Here is a 16,217-nt window from a genome sequence, read left to right as displayed (position 1 = left end):
CCCTTCCAGGACCAATACCCCCAGATATAACTTGTTACTATTTTCTAGATTTAAATTTATTTTAAAAACTTTGTTACCAGGTTACCTTGTTTTAAACTGTTTCAAAAGCTTTGTTACTAGGTTACCTTGTTTTAAACTATTTCAAAAGCTTCGTTACCAGGCTACTTTTGTTTCAAAAGGATAACAATAGAGAATATAACTGGATACCTGCATAAAATTTGCTTTACGCTTAAAACTATATCGTAAAGCTTTATCCTTGAAATACCTATTATGCATCTATCAACCCTTAAAGTAGTATAGGGTTTATTGAGTACCTTCTATACTCAGTCTTGTTGCTTTCAGATTATTGAGATGGAGATCAACCTCAGCCCAGTTGAAGTCAAAGAGAAGATCTAAGGTCATATCCACACCCGAGTTACCTATAGCATTGGGTTGCATCGTTCGTTTCACTCTGCTGTGTTGTGGGCTCTTCTGCTTGACTGGTCTGCTGTGGATCCTTGTCCACCATACCATCTTTTACTCTTTTTAGGTAATTATTTACTTTATTTTATTCAAAGTATGTATTTGATTTATTCTGTTGAATTCTGTGCGTGTCAGCTATTTGATCTAGAGACTGATACAAGAGACACAGGGGAACTCGAGGTCGGGGTCCTGACAATCGTTTATGCAAATTTTGAAAAATATTATTATGGCATTTTGAAAATAAAGTTCAAAGGATGCCACTATTGAGGGGAGTGTATTTGTTGAACTTTGATCACTTATTAAGAGACACAGAAGTCATATCTTCGCTTTACCAAGAAGAAATCATAGTGATGATGATTATCTGAATTAACTTTGAAGGTTTGTGTCACTTAATTATTTAAGACTAAGTAGATACTCTTTGCTAAAACATTGAAGTTTATGCAATGACCATAAAGATTAATACTTATTCATGAAGAACAGAATTTATATAAGACTATAAACCAAGAAGGTTAATTGTTGTACTATTTTTCCCTTTTGTGAGTGTTTACATTAAGATTTCTCACATAAGATTTTTAATGAGGCAACATGTGTAATGCAACTTGCATATATTATGTACTCTTTTCTTCTGTATATTTTTCTCATTGGATTTTTGGATAGAGTTATTAACAAGACATATGTATCGTGATAAATCGCCTAAGGGGGTGTTGAAATCCTACTGAAATAGGACAAGGAGTCATACTCCTACTTTGGATTATCTACTTTACCTGCTACTGTTCCCTCACGAAGAATGGGCTTCCTCACACGCGCGCACACATGCACATATATATAGCCATTGCAATCATGATGGTTCATTGCAAAAAAACAGAGAAGTCTCTACCATATATTGTCCTTCCTTTTCTTTATATAATGGTATTGAACTGTTGGATCCATTCCTTTTGGCATTTGCCCAGCTTATATTTGGCAGGGCGCACAAAAGCAAAAGTGGATGAGGCTGGGAGTAGAGATGAAAACAGACCTATTCTGATCTATTTTTTTACACTTTTCCTAATTGTTTTCAGATTTTTGAGACTTGCATGGAAACAGGACATAAACGGTTTTGATGTTTTCCCAACCGTATTGTCGGTATCTTGTTTTTAATCAAGAATTTTCTGATTTTTTCAATTGAGATGAAACTTCACAAATCACAATATAGCTCATAGGCCAAGCCGTGTCGTCTAGCCGAAACATCACCCCTATTCTAAACTTCACTAAGACCTAAATGGCCTAGTCTTGGTCGGCTGCCAACCTACCGATGCCGTTCAAGTTCCTGCGCCTACATCTGTACTACCTCCAACTTTAGTCTTTGTGTGACTGTACGTTGTATGGAGTACTCGAGTTTACGATATGGTGGCTATTTTTCAATTTAGAATTATATCATTACGCGGTCTATCTTCTTATTGTATGAATTACTTTTGTTGGTGTGAATTAATTATGTATCGCATCGATGCTTAAAGTCATGGTTCTACGGGTCGGTGTTCCCAGTTTGAATTATCAGTTCCTAACTGATATTAGTGTGTTCCCATGCGGATTGGTTCTTTCTTGGTATCCCGATATTTCCGAGTTTGTATCTGTTTTTAGCTTTCCTGTTTTCGAGAGAAAATGGAAAGATGAAAACAGTTAAAGGTTCTCCTAATTGTTTTTGTCCGTTCTTATTCCTACCCTAGCTTGGAGCCAAATGGCACACTTGTTAGTGCCCCGCCCGCTCCATGAAATTTTTTTTCAGTATTAGTTTTTCGTAAGACAATTTCAGAAATAGTACGAGAAATCACAAAATTTCAAAAATATTACCCTGTTGCGTGACGTTGAGCAAAAATAAATTTTTGCACAATGGTAAAGCAAAAATAATAAAAGGTGTGCGATCGTTCTGCGAAAATAGAAATTTTCACAATACGGAACAACAAAAATATTTTTGTGATCCCAAAAATGGAAAAATCGAATTTTTGCTGAATGGTAGTGCGGAAATAGGTATTTTTGATCTGCTTCCATGAAAATATTGCGTCGAACAACATGGTACTCCATGGTCTCTTTTGGTAGTAACTAATCATACCATATAACATGTCCTCAATGATTGCAACAATAGAGAGTCTACGTAGCCCTTTGATGATCTAATTGCAAATCTCTGCTATATTGATAGTCATGACGTCATATCTACCAAAATACATTAACTAAATGCATGTGTTATAAAATTTCAACTATATTAGTTCATAATACACATATTCGATAAAAAGGTAGCCTAATACACGAATCTAGCATCTCCAGTGTCGTAGAGCAAGGACCACTTCTCCTTTAGTTCTGCCTCGATCTAATACGAGAAACATTTGATGCTTCTTGCCAATCTTCTTCTCATATTAGGAGGGTCAATGTCTTCTCCAAGAGGTGACAGCACCTTTGTTACAGTGTCATCATCAGTAGGCAGCTTCTTATTTCTCTCCTGCACATGTGTCCTTATATTCTTATCCAATTCATTCTACAAAGCATCAAACTTGCTACTTTGGTTCTGGCCGCACAATCTTTTGAACATCAGTGTCTTGCTCTTGAATTAGTTGTATAAATTTGCTCTCATGTGATGCATGCGGTTTTGCAGGTTAGGTCATGGGAATAGATCACTTGAATCCTCTTGCAGTGTCTTTATAGTAGATAAGATCCCAGCATGCCAGTCATATATAATGCAAATGTTAGGTCGATCACAAACAACTTCAACCTTAAGATGCCTAAAAAACTAGAGCCAGCTCAACCTGCTCTCACCCTTCACAAACACAAATACCAAGGAAGTATCTGGTTATGAGCATCAACTCCAACTGCAGTGAGAATCTGACTTTTGTACTTTCCAGTCAAGAATGAGCCATCTACATAAAGCAAGGGATGACAATGCTGGAAGGACTGAATACACTGACCCAAGAAAAAGAAAGCACGTCAAAAAACCTTAGGTTGATTTTCATCAATTTCAGTCTTCTCTGAAAGCGGTGTATGTGCCAGGGTTTTTTCGCTTAATAATATGAAACACACGAGGTATATATGGTGCAATAAGAAGCCTCATAGGTACCCAATGCTTTTCTAACGCTTTCTGCTTCACATGCCAATCCTTTTGAGAAGTAATCTCATAATTGAACTATCGTATATTGCTCATTGGAGGAACGAGCATTCCATATTCTTCTTTTGAATAATCTCAATGAATAATTCATTTGCAACTAGTACAACAACGAGGTTATGGTGCTTTCGACCTACGTTTTGCAGGTTACAACTGTGCTGAACCACTCTAGAGACTACCCAATGGGTTGAATGCTTGTGCTTGTATGCATGAACATAAAAGCCGCATTCAGAATTTCTGCACTTAACACTATACTTTTCTGCACTTGAGATACCAACCCACACCTCTCTGTGTGATGTCACTGCATCCTTTATTTCAAATTGATTTGAGGAAGACATGATTAAAGTGAACCATACTTGAACCATACTTCCAAAGGGAATCATAGTTCTTCATAACTTGCATCCTCACTTGTTAGTCATGTTCCATTCATCTTGGATGGCAATATTATTGGACTTATCATCTTCATCATCCTCATTATCACCATAATCATTCCCCGTATTTACATATTGCAATAAAGCTTCTTCCTCACGGCTTGCATTACGGTCCACGTTCTCAAGCTCAACAACAATTTCTTCAATTTCCTCCCTGCATCAGTCTAACCCTCAACCTCCACCACCTGCCTATGCACAACAACCTCAACCTCCACCACCTCCCTTTGCTCAACTTCCTCAATCGACACTGCGTGCCCCCACCTATCATCTTCTTATACCAGTGTCATTGCACTGCTTCTATCATACACTTCTCTTGGAAATGCCTACACCATGATATTGAACTCAGCCTAACGTCGTCTGCACCACTCCAACCATTTCAACCACTTATTCTCAGATACACCAGCTTTAACTTTCAAAAAACTGAATCTAACGTACGACTCCACATGCATTGCACCGTAACAAAACAAATCTCAGGGTCCAACTGAAAATATTGGGTGAACCACATTTTCATCTTCTTCATCCTTGTACCCTCAGGGTTTGAGTGCTCAAGGATGGTAAACAGAAAATTGCTCAAATCAACGCCAGATAAACCATTACGGATTTGACTATTTCCATATAAAACTCTAAGTCTTATAGAGTTTGATATAACTACAACCTAATAAAAATATATCAAATAAATTACCAACTTATTTTCCTAGTTAATTAGAAATTACATTTATCTAATGTGACTAACTTAAAATTGCTTAACGTAATGCTCAATTATTTTTTCTAAAATATGACCTATTATAATCTACATTACCTAAAATCTAACCAATATTACATTCTTAAATATGAGATAATATAATTAATTATAAAGTTATTTTCTCATTAGTAATAACAAGAAATTACATAAATTTAATTATAAAGAAATTGCATGTATTTAATTTGACTAACTTAGCAAATTAGATCTAAAAATTCTACATATATATTTTATTTTATTAACCTAATACTCGAAATAAAATTCTTCATGACTTAAAATATAATCTACCATCATTTTTTCTAATCCGTAATTAAATCTTAGATGTATACATATGAATCAAAATACATAATTTCTAATCCGTAATTAAAAATAAAATTACAAGAATTTTTTACCTTTCTCTTCTTCTTCCTCCTTCCTTTTCCTTTCTCCTCCCCCTTCTTCCTCCTTCTCCCTTCTTCTTCTTCTTCCTCCTTCCTCCTCCTCTTCTTTCCCAACCGGCCTCCTTCCTCTCCCTGCCGAACATACAACCTCTCTCCTCCCACGCGCGTGTTGGCCTCTCTCTCCTCCCCGTGCGCTCGGTGATAGTGTCGAAGATGTTGAGCAACAGAGGGAAGAAGGAGGCGCGAGGCGTCACAGGCATACGGTATGACAATTTTCGCTGGACAGTTCAGTGAAAATTATAATTTTTATAACGGTCTAGCGAAAACTATTTTCCCAACATGGTCCTTAGAAAACTATTTTTGTAACATGGTCTTGCAAAAACTTTTCTATTTTCACTATATGATCCAACAAAAACATTTTGCGCTCAACCGTGTAGCGAAAAACTCTATTTTTCTGCTATGGTTTTTATATTTTTGTTTCTCGCTAAACTGTTGCGAGAACGGGTGATATGGTGATATTTTTGAAATTTCATGATTTTTCATATTATTTCTGAAATTCTAAAAAACAATATTAAAGCAAAATTCTCCACTCCACTCTCCCATCAATAAAGGGTGCAAATGAGACGGATATTTTCCGACCATCGGACCATCCAAAAAGATTCAAAACAAATATAAGATGATCGATACATTATTTAACAATATCCATATCCGATGTGATTTTAAGAAAAAAATATAAGATACATATTCGGCTGTTGCACGCCTGCTAACCAGCACCGCAATGCAACAGTCGTTACGCCCCCCTCGCACCCGGACGCAACGGATTTCACATCAAGTGCCGCTGCGGAACCCCGTCTCGCGTCCGTCGCCTCGCCCCCCGTCCTACCCCTACTTTCCCCATCCCCATCCCCTGACCACCTACCCCAGCCCCCCCCCCCCCCCCTTGGTCGTTCCCCTTCCTTCCACTCCTCTCCGGAGGTCGCCCCCGGATCCGTACGCGCGTCCTCCTTCCCGAACGCGAGGGTATTTTCGCCGGGATCTCCCACGCCGGAAGTGGCGAGATTCGCCGGGCCAGACCAGATCCGGTGGCCTGCCCCGACGAGCAGGTGGGTTGGGGTCGCGGGGTGTGGTTCATGGTCGTGCTGCTGATCTTTCTGGGTGGTGTTTTTTTTTTCCTTTTCTCTGACCGGGTTCGTGTTTGCGGATCGTGTGTGTGGGTGCAGTGTGTTCGCGCGCGGATCTGCCGTGGAACGGCGGAGCCAAGTGTGGAGGTGACGACGACGTCCGCTGTGGGGGTTCTGCTCTGCTCTTCGGCTGCAGATCTGGAAGGTCTGGTCGGAGATTCTACGCTTCTTTTCTAAATTTGAGATGAGAATCTCGGCCTTCTAATTAGTTGCGCATTTATCAAAGTGCAAGATTGAACTGCATGTATTGCTGGTGCCTACTTACTGTGAATGAATCACAGTATGTTTTGAGCGACTTCTTTACCACATCTGCTTTTGTTTTTGCATCGAGGCTGTTCTTTCTGCGTTTGTTCATGCAAGTTCATGCTGATGGTATGGTTAAAAGTGCAACCTTTTTCATCTTGTGTTTCCTGTCTGTTTTTCACTAGGGCTCTGCGAGATCAGCCGCCGCAAACTGCCTGAGTTGTATTGGAAAGTGTTCACCTTTCACACCCTGCACCATCACCGCCACTGTAACTGGCGATGGAGGCTCTTATGGTTATCTCGGAGCAGCGCAACCACCCTCACCACCGCCGCTCTGGCGGCCGAAGCAAGTCATTGGGACCTCACCTCACATCGCCGCCATCCTCCGGAGGCTTTCGTGGCATGAACTGCCGGTCTTTCCATAACGGTGCTTGCGTGGGTCTCCTCCCTTCACCACCACGGCCGCCCACCCGCACCTACTCATCCCCAGATCCCAAGACTCCAAAGCAACAGCAACTGAGCCATAGCTGCAAGCGCAGCCGGCCCATCTCCATTAGCCCCTCCACTTCTCCTCCCTCCCGACCCGAGTTGTGGGCAGGTCCGGCTTTCTCCAACTCGCCACCCCCCAGTTCGCTACCTATCCCCAAATTCTCCCTCCGCCAGAAGCGCAGCATCTCTCTTGAGCTGCCACCAGTGGAGCGCTCTGATGATGTGGAGGTCAGGCAGCATGCTAAATCAGCCCCTTCATCCCCAGTTGGGGGATCAGGGTATGACTTCTTCAACAATAATGAAACTGCTATAGCTACGGAGAATCTTAGGAGGATTCTCCAATTGGGTATAGCAGACCATTGAATGATGGGAGGATGGAAGGGTGGTTCCTGTGTACATAGGCTATCTTCTGCTGACTTAGCTTTTCCACTTGCATAGTAGTGTATAGGGTAATTGTTATATATACTTGGCGGTTGTAAGATACAGTCAAGATCATGGTGGAGGTGGAGTTTTGTAGGTGAAGCGTCTTCAGAAGGTTAGACACTGGAAAGTGAAACTGCCGTGTTGGGTGTTGTGAAGGCGGATACTGGGTTAAGAATGGGGTGGACGGCAGTTGATGGCACACCTTTGTAGCTTGTATTCACCTATATACCTCCTGTGTTTTTTAGGTCTAGGTTTTAAGCCTTCTAGAATTGCATCATTTGCATCCATGGCACCTGTTCTGAACTGAAAATGGCACTCTGCCAAGGCAGCAACCTCATTTACTGCTGCAATTGGTTCATACCTGGGTGAATAGAGTACCATTGCATTTGTACTTTGTAGGGTACCTGCATTTCTTGCATCTTGCATATCATTGCATACTTATTTTCTTCTATCCTCCAGTTAACTGATATCCAGTGTAATTATCATGACTTCCCTGGTGTCCTGCAAAGAACACTGATATCGCCGCACTGGCTCTTCCGTTTTTTTGTAAGGAAGAAGCTGGGTGGAAGATGGCAGAAGTCCTGTACTCTCTACTAACTTCCCTATTTCCCCCCGCTTGTTGCATATCTAGCATGCCATATCCTCTGCATCTCCATACATTGTAGGTTTATCTAGTGTCCCTGCATAAGTTGCAACTATCAATCCATTAGTCAGTTGCATGCTCGTTCATTCCCACTCCTAGTTCATGAAGTACTTTTAGGAGTTCTGATTGTCTTCAAGCCTCGAAAGATCCTGATAGAGTTAGACCCTGGAGACCTGCACAACACACAAACCCTGACGAGGTAATTATGTGCTTATATTCTGCAATTTTCTTTGATAATTCTGGTTCCATTTGCTTATACTAATTGTTGAATCGGGTTCTGATGCAGGTTTGGCTGTGCATCGTTCTACCCTGTGTTCAAGTTACACAATGTCTTAGTTTCTGCGTACTGTTAAGTGCTTGTTCAGTCTTCTAGTTTTAGCACTAGCAGTGAAGCAGCAGCATATGATAAACTACTAGTTGGCTGTAATGCCAAGCTTGGCTAGTTGTCTCGGTTGATGTTGTGGTGTTATCAGCAGAATGCTATTATGTTTTGTGTTAATTTTCAGTGATAATGGTTCTATATCATGGACTCGTTCATGATGTTGTAATTAAAAACTCTGCTGCTCAGAGCCAAGTTGTATCAGGTTTACTTCGCTTAGTTTATCAGCACCTGTTTGTCTCTGTGTTGTACATACATGTTCGTCAGAATACCTCTGAGCAGTTGTCTTCTGTTGATGGCTGGCTGGTCTATCACATATGCACAGACTTCTGGTAGTTAGATGCACTAGAAATTAGTATTGTCGATTGCTGTCAATGTGGTGTTTTGATACATTGCTCTCGATTTTAGTTACTGTTTTGTTGATGCATTTGTTTCTCATGTCATTTCCTGTTATGTTACCGCCTGAGCTGTTTCTGTGCTGTGGCATCTGCCCTAGCTGATAGCTACTGGTGAATATGCATGCTTGATGTTCTTTCCTGTACCTCTTCGCGTTTGGCCTCTACTTGTTAGAAGCCTCTACTTGTTAGTACCCCTTTCTTTAGTTTTGATAATGCAACCAGACCTGACACATTGATCTTCGCTGTAAAAACTCTGGACACTACGAACTCAGAACTGGGCCACTGGTTCTGGCGATTGCATGATCACATAAGATAATAGAATTGCACTAGCTTCACCAACCAGCAGAATGTGTTCACGAATGTGTCGGGATTGGGAGGTCCAAGTTCTTGTGATTTTAGATCCTGTGTCCCAGCTCAGAGAGGTAAGATGGAAACTCAGTTTCTGGGAAATTAGAGACAGACTTTACGTTGCAGGTTTTCCCAGAGGAGAAAAGATCTGTACATATACGGCTGGGAAGAGATATGCAAGTGAAACAAGTATGCAATCAAAGCGTTTCCATGGGAAGAGATCTGAAATTTTGATGCAATTCCAGTACCAGGATGATCCTTCATCAGTGCATCCCATAAAGCATTCGGAGATGTATGGACAAATCCATTCAGAAATAAAAGGAGATGTATTGATGAAACATTAACATAGGAATTAGGGAGTATGTTGAAACCAGAATAAAATAGAGAAAATTGACCATGTCCTAAAATTGGTGAACCTTTGATAAAATGTTTAAAGTTGATGAAGCATTGATTATATGTTTAGAATGACTAGTTTGTAACAAAATTTTGTTTGAGTATTGCAATTAGATCCATGTAACTCTTTTTGCCAACTGCTGCCTACCTGTTCGATTCTTTACCAGTGGGGAGTGGCTGCAGGGTTCACAATATCGTTTGAGATCCGAAAATGGGTCCCCGGCAGTAACCGAAAATTTACGGTTATCATGAAAATCATTTAAAATTCACTCAGTCAAATTTGTAATTCGAAAAAAAATCGACTGAATCGATATTCGGTAACCGCTCGAATTGGACTGGTTACTGAGCGTATTTGCCGATTTATCGACCGCTTTTTCCGCATTTTTCGCATTGCTCGTATTTGTCGGTAACCGCTCAAATTTTCGGATATACTGAGCGCATTTGTCAAATTTAAGTGAAGTTAAAAAAAACCAAAAAAATAGCTCAACCTTGTAAAATCAATAACTAATTCATATGAGCTTCAAATCAAGTAAAACAAAATTTTGTTGGTTTTCTTGTAACATTATCTACATGATAAAAGTATTTATACTCATAAAAAAGTTAAATATTTCCTGTGATAAAATGTATTTGCTAAACCTAGTTAAATGCATAGTTAACTCTTTACTAATCCAAAAATAATGAAACCAATTTTTTTAGTCTTATTACATGATCATATGTCTTTTAAAAATACAAAAACTCATAAAATAGTTATTGTAACATGCAGGATTTTGTTAATGTGTTGCAACTAGATTAATTCATAACTAACTCATCACACCTCCAAAATTAGTGAAACCACTTTTATTAGTTTAATTATACTATTATTTATGTAGGAAAAATAATTTTAGATATGAAAATTTTAATTACAGTGCTGTTTCTTAACATATTCACTTTATGCTTGTGAACTTTGTAAAAATCATTGAGAAATTAATAAAACTCTAAACCAAGTGAAACCAATTTTAAAGATTCTCTTAAAATACGGCTACACAGAAAAATATGTTTTTGCATGTTAAGATTTTCCTTAACATGAGTTAATAAATGAGATGCACGCTTCAACTTTTGTTTTTCAAACTTCCTCCCTACAGACTATGATGCAAATGATATTATTTTTGAATAAAAACTTCATAGAAGGTCTTAGTATTGTCTCTAGTTTTTTTTAGGATTTTTTGTGATTTTTTTTTATTTTGTTTTATTTTTTGAATTCAAATTCGAAAACCGGTCGACTTCTGAAATCGGTGCGGACCGGTAAGGTCGGTTATAGCGATTATCAACCGGTTACCAACAAATTTTTGAAACCTGAGTGATCGCCATATTCTGTGCTCTGGGCCTCCATCGACTCCTCTGCCACCCAGGTGGATCCGGATCCCCTAAATTACAAGAGTGAAATCAAGGATGTACAATAAAATGTGAGAGGGGCGTTAAATACTGTAGTGTGGGTACTGCTCATGAAACATATGTGCTGATTTTACTATTTGCTAGTACTGTAGCACTAAATCTCATTCGCAAGTTTGCAACTCAACACTCACAACGGAGCGAAGTCACCTAACTTCACTCCGCTGTAAAGTTAGACGATCCCCGTGCCACCCGGGATGGTCCACAGCGATTTGAAGTTACCTGACTTTACCAGTCGGTGGAGTCAGAGGATCCTGATCGGTGATGACGACCACTGCGGCGAGGTGCTGCAGCCCACCCGCCCGTTCAAGTCCCTACGACTCACCCTTGCCGTCTCCCATGCCACGCCGGCGCCACCCTCTCTGCCCTCGCCCCCGCCTCTCGGAGCTCAGCTCGGCTGGGAGATTGGAAGTCAGTTAGTGTTCTCGCTTGGGTGTGGTGATGGTTTTTCTTCTTAGTCTAACCTGAATGTGGGGGCTTTTGAATGTAGGTGCACACACAGCTTAATCCCTCACCGGAGCACATCAATCTGTGAGGAGGAGATTGAGAAGGAGATTCAGAGGGCTTGAGGAGGAGATTCAAAATGGAATCAATCACAATTTTGGTATTGTTTTTCAATTTCATTGTGTATTACATTAATTTTGTGATAGATGTAAGTACCACAGATGGAAAATTTGATCCCCCCCTGCCGAGTAGGGTTGATGCAGAGTCGATGCATGGATCTAACCATGATTTAGAAATCGGTAGCTCTAATGCATCGGCGCCGGTAACCTTTGGCTCGATGGATTGGTCAGCTATTGTCAATGAACAAGATACAAACAACACCAATGTACATGTGGAGGAGGACACGTTGTATAATTTGCTTGGTTTGAGAGAGGAGGACGAGACGGCCGTGGTATTGCACATGACAACTTTTGATGTTTCGGAAAAGTCTGCCATCTTTGATCTAAATGGAGTCATTTGCAATACTTATGCTTAATTGTTAACATGAACTAAGTATTGTGTGCTGTGTGGAATGATTGCTGAAACAACGCCTATGTGCTGTGTGGAATGACAGAATGTGACTTGTTAACATGAACTAAGTACTGTTAAGAATATTAGAAAAAATTGCATGTGTACTGTGTAGTGGTAGTGCAGATTGAGAGCTTGAGATAACTTTGCCTTGCCAGAACATGTTCGGCTGAGGAACATGAGGTTCTGGTGCAAGCCTGACTGCCTTGAGGGGAAAAAGAAACGGTTTTGCTAGATTTCAGTTTTCAGGAGAAGCAAATCAAAGAAAAAGAGAGGTGAAGGGTAAACTTATCTTTATATAGGGTTATTTGCTCCTCATTTGTAAAAGAGAATATGTAGATATATCATCAAACTATACAATAAACTTTGGACATATAATCAAATATTCACTAACTTTGGATATTTTATCAAAGGTTTACCAACTTCGGGACATATAGTCAATTTTCCCCAAAAAATATGTGCTTTGCAACGGGTTTACAATAGTGAACAGCTTATGAGTATAGAACTATATTTTGGGATAGATATGGAGAAAATTCAGTGTGAAACATAGACCCAAGAAGAGGATTCTTGAAGTTTGAGCTTAAATGGAGCCTAGACTCCAGAGTAGAACTCTTCAGAAGTTTTTAGTGTGGTTTACAATCTAAATTCAAAGAAATATTTTCGGACCACTAGATTGTTATGCCACGGAACAAAACAAATGATACGATCTAACACTTCGGCTGTGCATCATTTTGGATTTCGCTTAAATATGAACTAAGACGTGTAAGTGAGTCAGCCTTCTGGCTCCATCCTCCTTGGCATATGATGGAGAATCTTACACAAAGCAAGCTGCACAATTATCCAATTGATCCATAAGAACCAAAGGATTAAGCGTCCTTCTCATGAGTTATTCCTTAAATGTGCCAGATTGCACACCTTAGTCCTACTCAGCATCTCTCCTTGGCACAATTTTTAAATTTTCCTCTTTTTTTTATTTGGAGCAAGCATCTTCCTTTCATGATTGTCTTTTGGCCTTGCATGCTCAGTGGAAACATAATTATGCTCAGTGCAACTGTGACAGAGAAGATGCTAGCCAGTAGCTACTCAATGTTAAGAATCTAGAACAGTTGATTCAAATCTGAACTGAAGTGACTTGACTTAAAAAAAACTAATTTTTCTGTTGCTATGCTGCTATACGGAGACAGATTTTTGGTTGGCTAGAAATCATATACTGAAGCAGTAATTTAGTTATGTTTACTTACCTGCGGGCTGCAGGATCGGTGCACTTTGCTGTCTGGTTGTTCTTCAGGAGAAAAAAAAAATTGTCTGGGAAACAAAGCAGATGACAGGACTAAGGAATTGAAAACTGTAACGACTGAAGTTTGTGATCCGAAAGGCAGCAACATTTTTACTTGTGTTCATCTTATCAAAATTCAGAAACATGAGGCACAGTGATCTCTACAAGCTATCTTCTTAAATGCCAGAACCTGGTTTGATTTTTTTTTAAAATTTGGTGAGGCAGAAGGGTTATGTCCAAAGTTTTGGAGATGTACTCCATGATCAAGAAGAAGAAAATAAATTCAATTCATGATATGAAGGGATGCTACATTGTGACAGTGGTTCGAATTCTATCAACCTCTCCTTGTACAAATTAAATCATGCCCCCTCAATCTTACTAGTACAACCAAAACTTGAACGTTCAAGAAGCCGCCTTCTTCCAGGCCTAAGAAGGCTTCACTTGACACACCTCACTCCGGATCCTCCACCGGAGCCGGAGCTGGAGGTAAAGCCGAGTCAATGGCACTAACCCGCAGCCGGGTAGCACAGTGACAAGAACTACGAAGGGCACCTGCCCTTGTCAAGGATCACCGGCCGGCGCGGCAGCAAAATCTTCGCCGCGAGGCCCATCGCTTAGTGCTCGACGCAAGCAGCCTTCTTCTCCTTTGTCGGCGTCGGCGTCGTCGTCGTCCTCAGGAGTCAGGAGGCGGCGGAGGGGGTGGAGATGTCGCTGGAGCGCCTGCGCAGCATCTGGCGCATGCCGTCGGCGACGCGGAACGCCGGGGCCTTCTTGCCGAACTTGCCGCAGAAGGACATGTGGTCCCTGACGGCGCCCTCCAGGTCGCCCCGCTTCTTGGCGGCCACCTCGTCCCTCACCGCCTCCGAGCACAGCCCGCAGAGCCACCGCCCGCCGAAGTCCGCCTTCACGCCGGCTATGTACTCCCCGGTGCAGTCTTCCCGCAGCCCGCAGCACTCGCACTTGGCCGACTCGATCTCCATGCCAGCCGATGCCAATGCAATGCAGCCGGCGGTGACTCTCAAGAACAACAATGTGCTCTCTCTCTCTCTCTCTCTCAGACACAGCGACCTGAGAATGCTTTATATACAAGAGCTGCTGGCATAGCTTGTCCTTGCAGGCTCGCAGCACTGTGATTTTACTATTAAGGTGTCGTTGATTACGACTTGGAATTAGGCTCAGCGAGCGTTAGTTAACTCTCTAACTAGAGGTCTAGAGGCACACCGTTAAGTCTCACCTTGTCTTGGCCTCCAACTGCACCCACAGATGATTATTGACTCCAACGTCGCATGCCTCCGTTTTTTAATAATGGAATAAAAACATATCTCAGCCTCTGCATCGAATGCTGTAGAATCGAGAATAATGATTAGAAGGTGTCTTATAAATTTCTTTCAAAACTATTGATCTTCTTCTATTTTAATCATCAAACGCACCTCAAAATTAAAAGCGAAAGCAAGAATCAAAGAGAAATAAATAGCTATGAAAATTTCTAAGAAAAACATCAACTTGGAGAAAGAAACCTTTGATCCAACAAAAAGATCGCTGGAAGAAAAGACTCTTCAAATTGATGATTTAGAGGTAAAAGAATTCAAGACCCATATATATATTTATATGTGAATTTTATGTCTCTAACAACAAAAAGAATAACTTTTCAAGATAAGAAAATTTCAGCTCATCAACCAAAATGAAAATCACAACAAAAATGAAAAACTCATAACAAAGCAAGTGAGCCAAAAGAAGAAAACTAAAAAAAGATTAACACAAGTATCGGAGAAAATATGTACTTCATTTCTTCATAGGTCAGTCCTCTTTTCGATAGATTACAAGGTATTTTCCTCATAAAAAGCTCTCACCTATTACAAAATCTAAGCTCTCCTCTATCCTGTTCTCTAAAACCCTAGCATACAAACTCAAGTGACTAACTCAAACTTTCCACATAGCCCTACACCTCTATTTATAGGAGGGAGGTAACTTAGCTCTTAAATTTCTTTGTTTATAAAATACCCCTTTCTTCCAATTTACTCCTACCCACCACCAGGATATTTTAGTCTATTTTTTGTTCCGTCCATCGAACAATCGTGTCTTCTTCATGACTTAGCTTCGCCTTAACACAAGCTTCATGATGATGCCACGTGTATTCCATCCGTCTACGGTTTTGAGACCAAACCGCGAAACTGCCTTGCACGCTTCTCAAAGCGTGACTCTCTGCCACTTGCTTAAGCCTTAAGCAAGCATTCTGATGTCGACTCGTGTACTCCATCTTGCGATTTTGACCACCGGCAAGTCTCACCCGCTCCTGATCCCTTGAGCCACCTTGTCACTTGCATCGGCATCCCCTTGCTTGACTTTGTCAGCACACCGTCTTCATCTACCTTCACACGCATTGCTTGACTTTCACGTGCACAACTAGGATCACCCTCGACTCCGTCCGGCCTCCTCAATCGTCCAACATCAAGCACCTCGCTTAGCCCTGATCATCCTGCCGTTGGCCGTCAAGTTGCATCCATCACTTTCACAACATAGGACAAGCAAACATGCATCTCCAATATCATTATAGATTAGCCAAAATCAAAATCCCAAATTGAACGCACAACACAGAAAAATTATGTACACCGGATGATCCGATGTTCACACCTCTGAGCGCTAAACCATCCGGCGTGTGCTATGTCCTTAACCAAGCTGTCTGCAACCTCTCTGAACAAATTAGTCTACAGTGCGCATCATCTCATCTCCGGACCATCCGACGTGTGTATCTCCACTAGACAACCATTTTGCATCATCTCTAGAAAATTTAGTCGGGCGACCATCTGATGTATGCATCTTTTCTAGACCAGCTTTACAACCTCTCTGAAAAAAATAGTCCGATGTG

The 16,217-nt window shown here is 40.8% G+C and overlaps 2 protein-coding genes across 2 annotated transcripts; one reads left to right on the top strand and one right to left on the bottom strand.

Annotated features, from left to right (window-relative positions):
• Positions 1–6,077: 6,077 nt before the first annotated feature.
• LOC133903361 (uncharacterized) lies at positions 6,078–8,739 on the top strand. Its single transcript, XM_062344701.1, has 4 exons — positions 6,078–6,242; positions 6,360–6,465; positions 6,749–8,317; positions 8,405–8,739. The coding sequence occupies exon 3, from the start codon at positions 6,843–6,845 to the stop codon at positions 7,413–7,415; it is 573 nt and encodes a 190-aa protein (XP_062200685.1). The 5' UTR covers positions 6,078–6,242; positions 6,360–6,465; positions 6,749–6,842; the 3' UTR covers positions 7,416–8,317; positions 8,405–8,739.
• A 4,923-nt stretch (positions 8,740–13,662) lies between these two features.
• Positions 13,663–14,385, bottom strand: LOC133903820 (uncharacterized). Its single transcript, XM_062345279.1, has one exon. It carries the CDS (start codon positions 14,329–14,331, stop codon positions 14,032–14,034), a length of 300 nt encoding a protein of 99 aa, XP_062201263.1. The 5' UTR covers positions 14,332–14,385; the 3' UTR covers positions 13,663–14,031.
• Between the last annotated feature and the right edge of the window lie 1,832 nt (positions 14,386–16,217).

Source organism: Phragmites australis, chromosome 21 (genome assembly GCF_958298935.1).
Source record: "Phragmites australis chromosome 21, lpPhrAust1.1, whole genome shotgun sequence".
Classification (NCBI taxonomy): Eukaryota; Viridiplantae; Streptophyta; class Magnoliopsida; order Poales; family Poaceae; genus Phragmites; species Phragmites australis.
This window is presented reverse-complemented; position numbering and strand designations above follow the sequence as displayed.

Bases quoted from the DNA above. Each gene is read 5' to 3' on its own strand.
- LOC133903361 (XM_062344701.1), top strand. From the start codon at position 6,843: ATGGAGGCTCTTATGGTTATCTCGGAGCAGCGCAACCACCCTCACCAC.
- LOC133903820 (XM_062345279.1), bottom strand. From the start codon at position 14,331: ATGGAGATCGAGTCGGCCAAGTGCGAGTGCTGCGGGCTGCGGGAAGAC.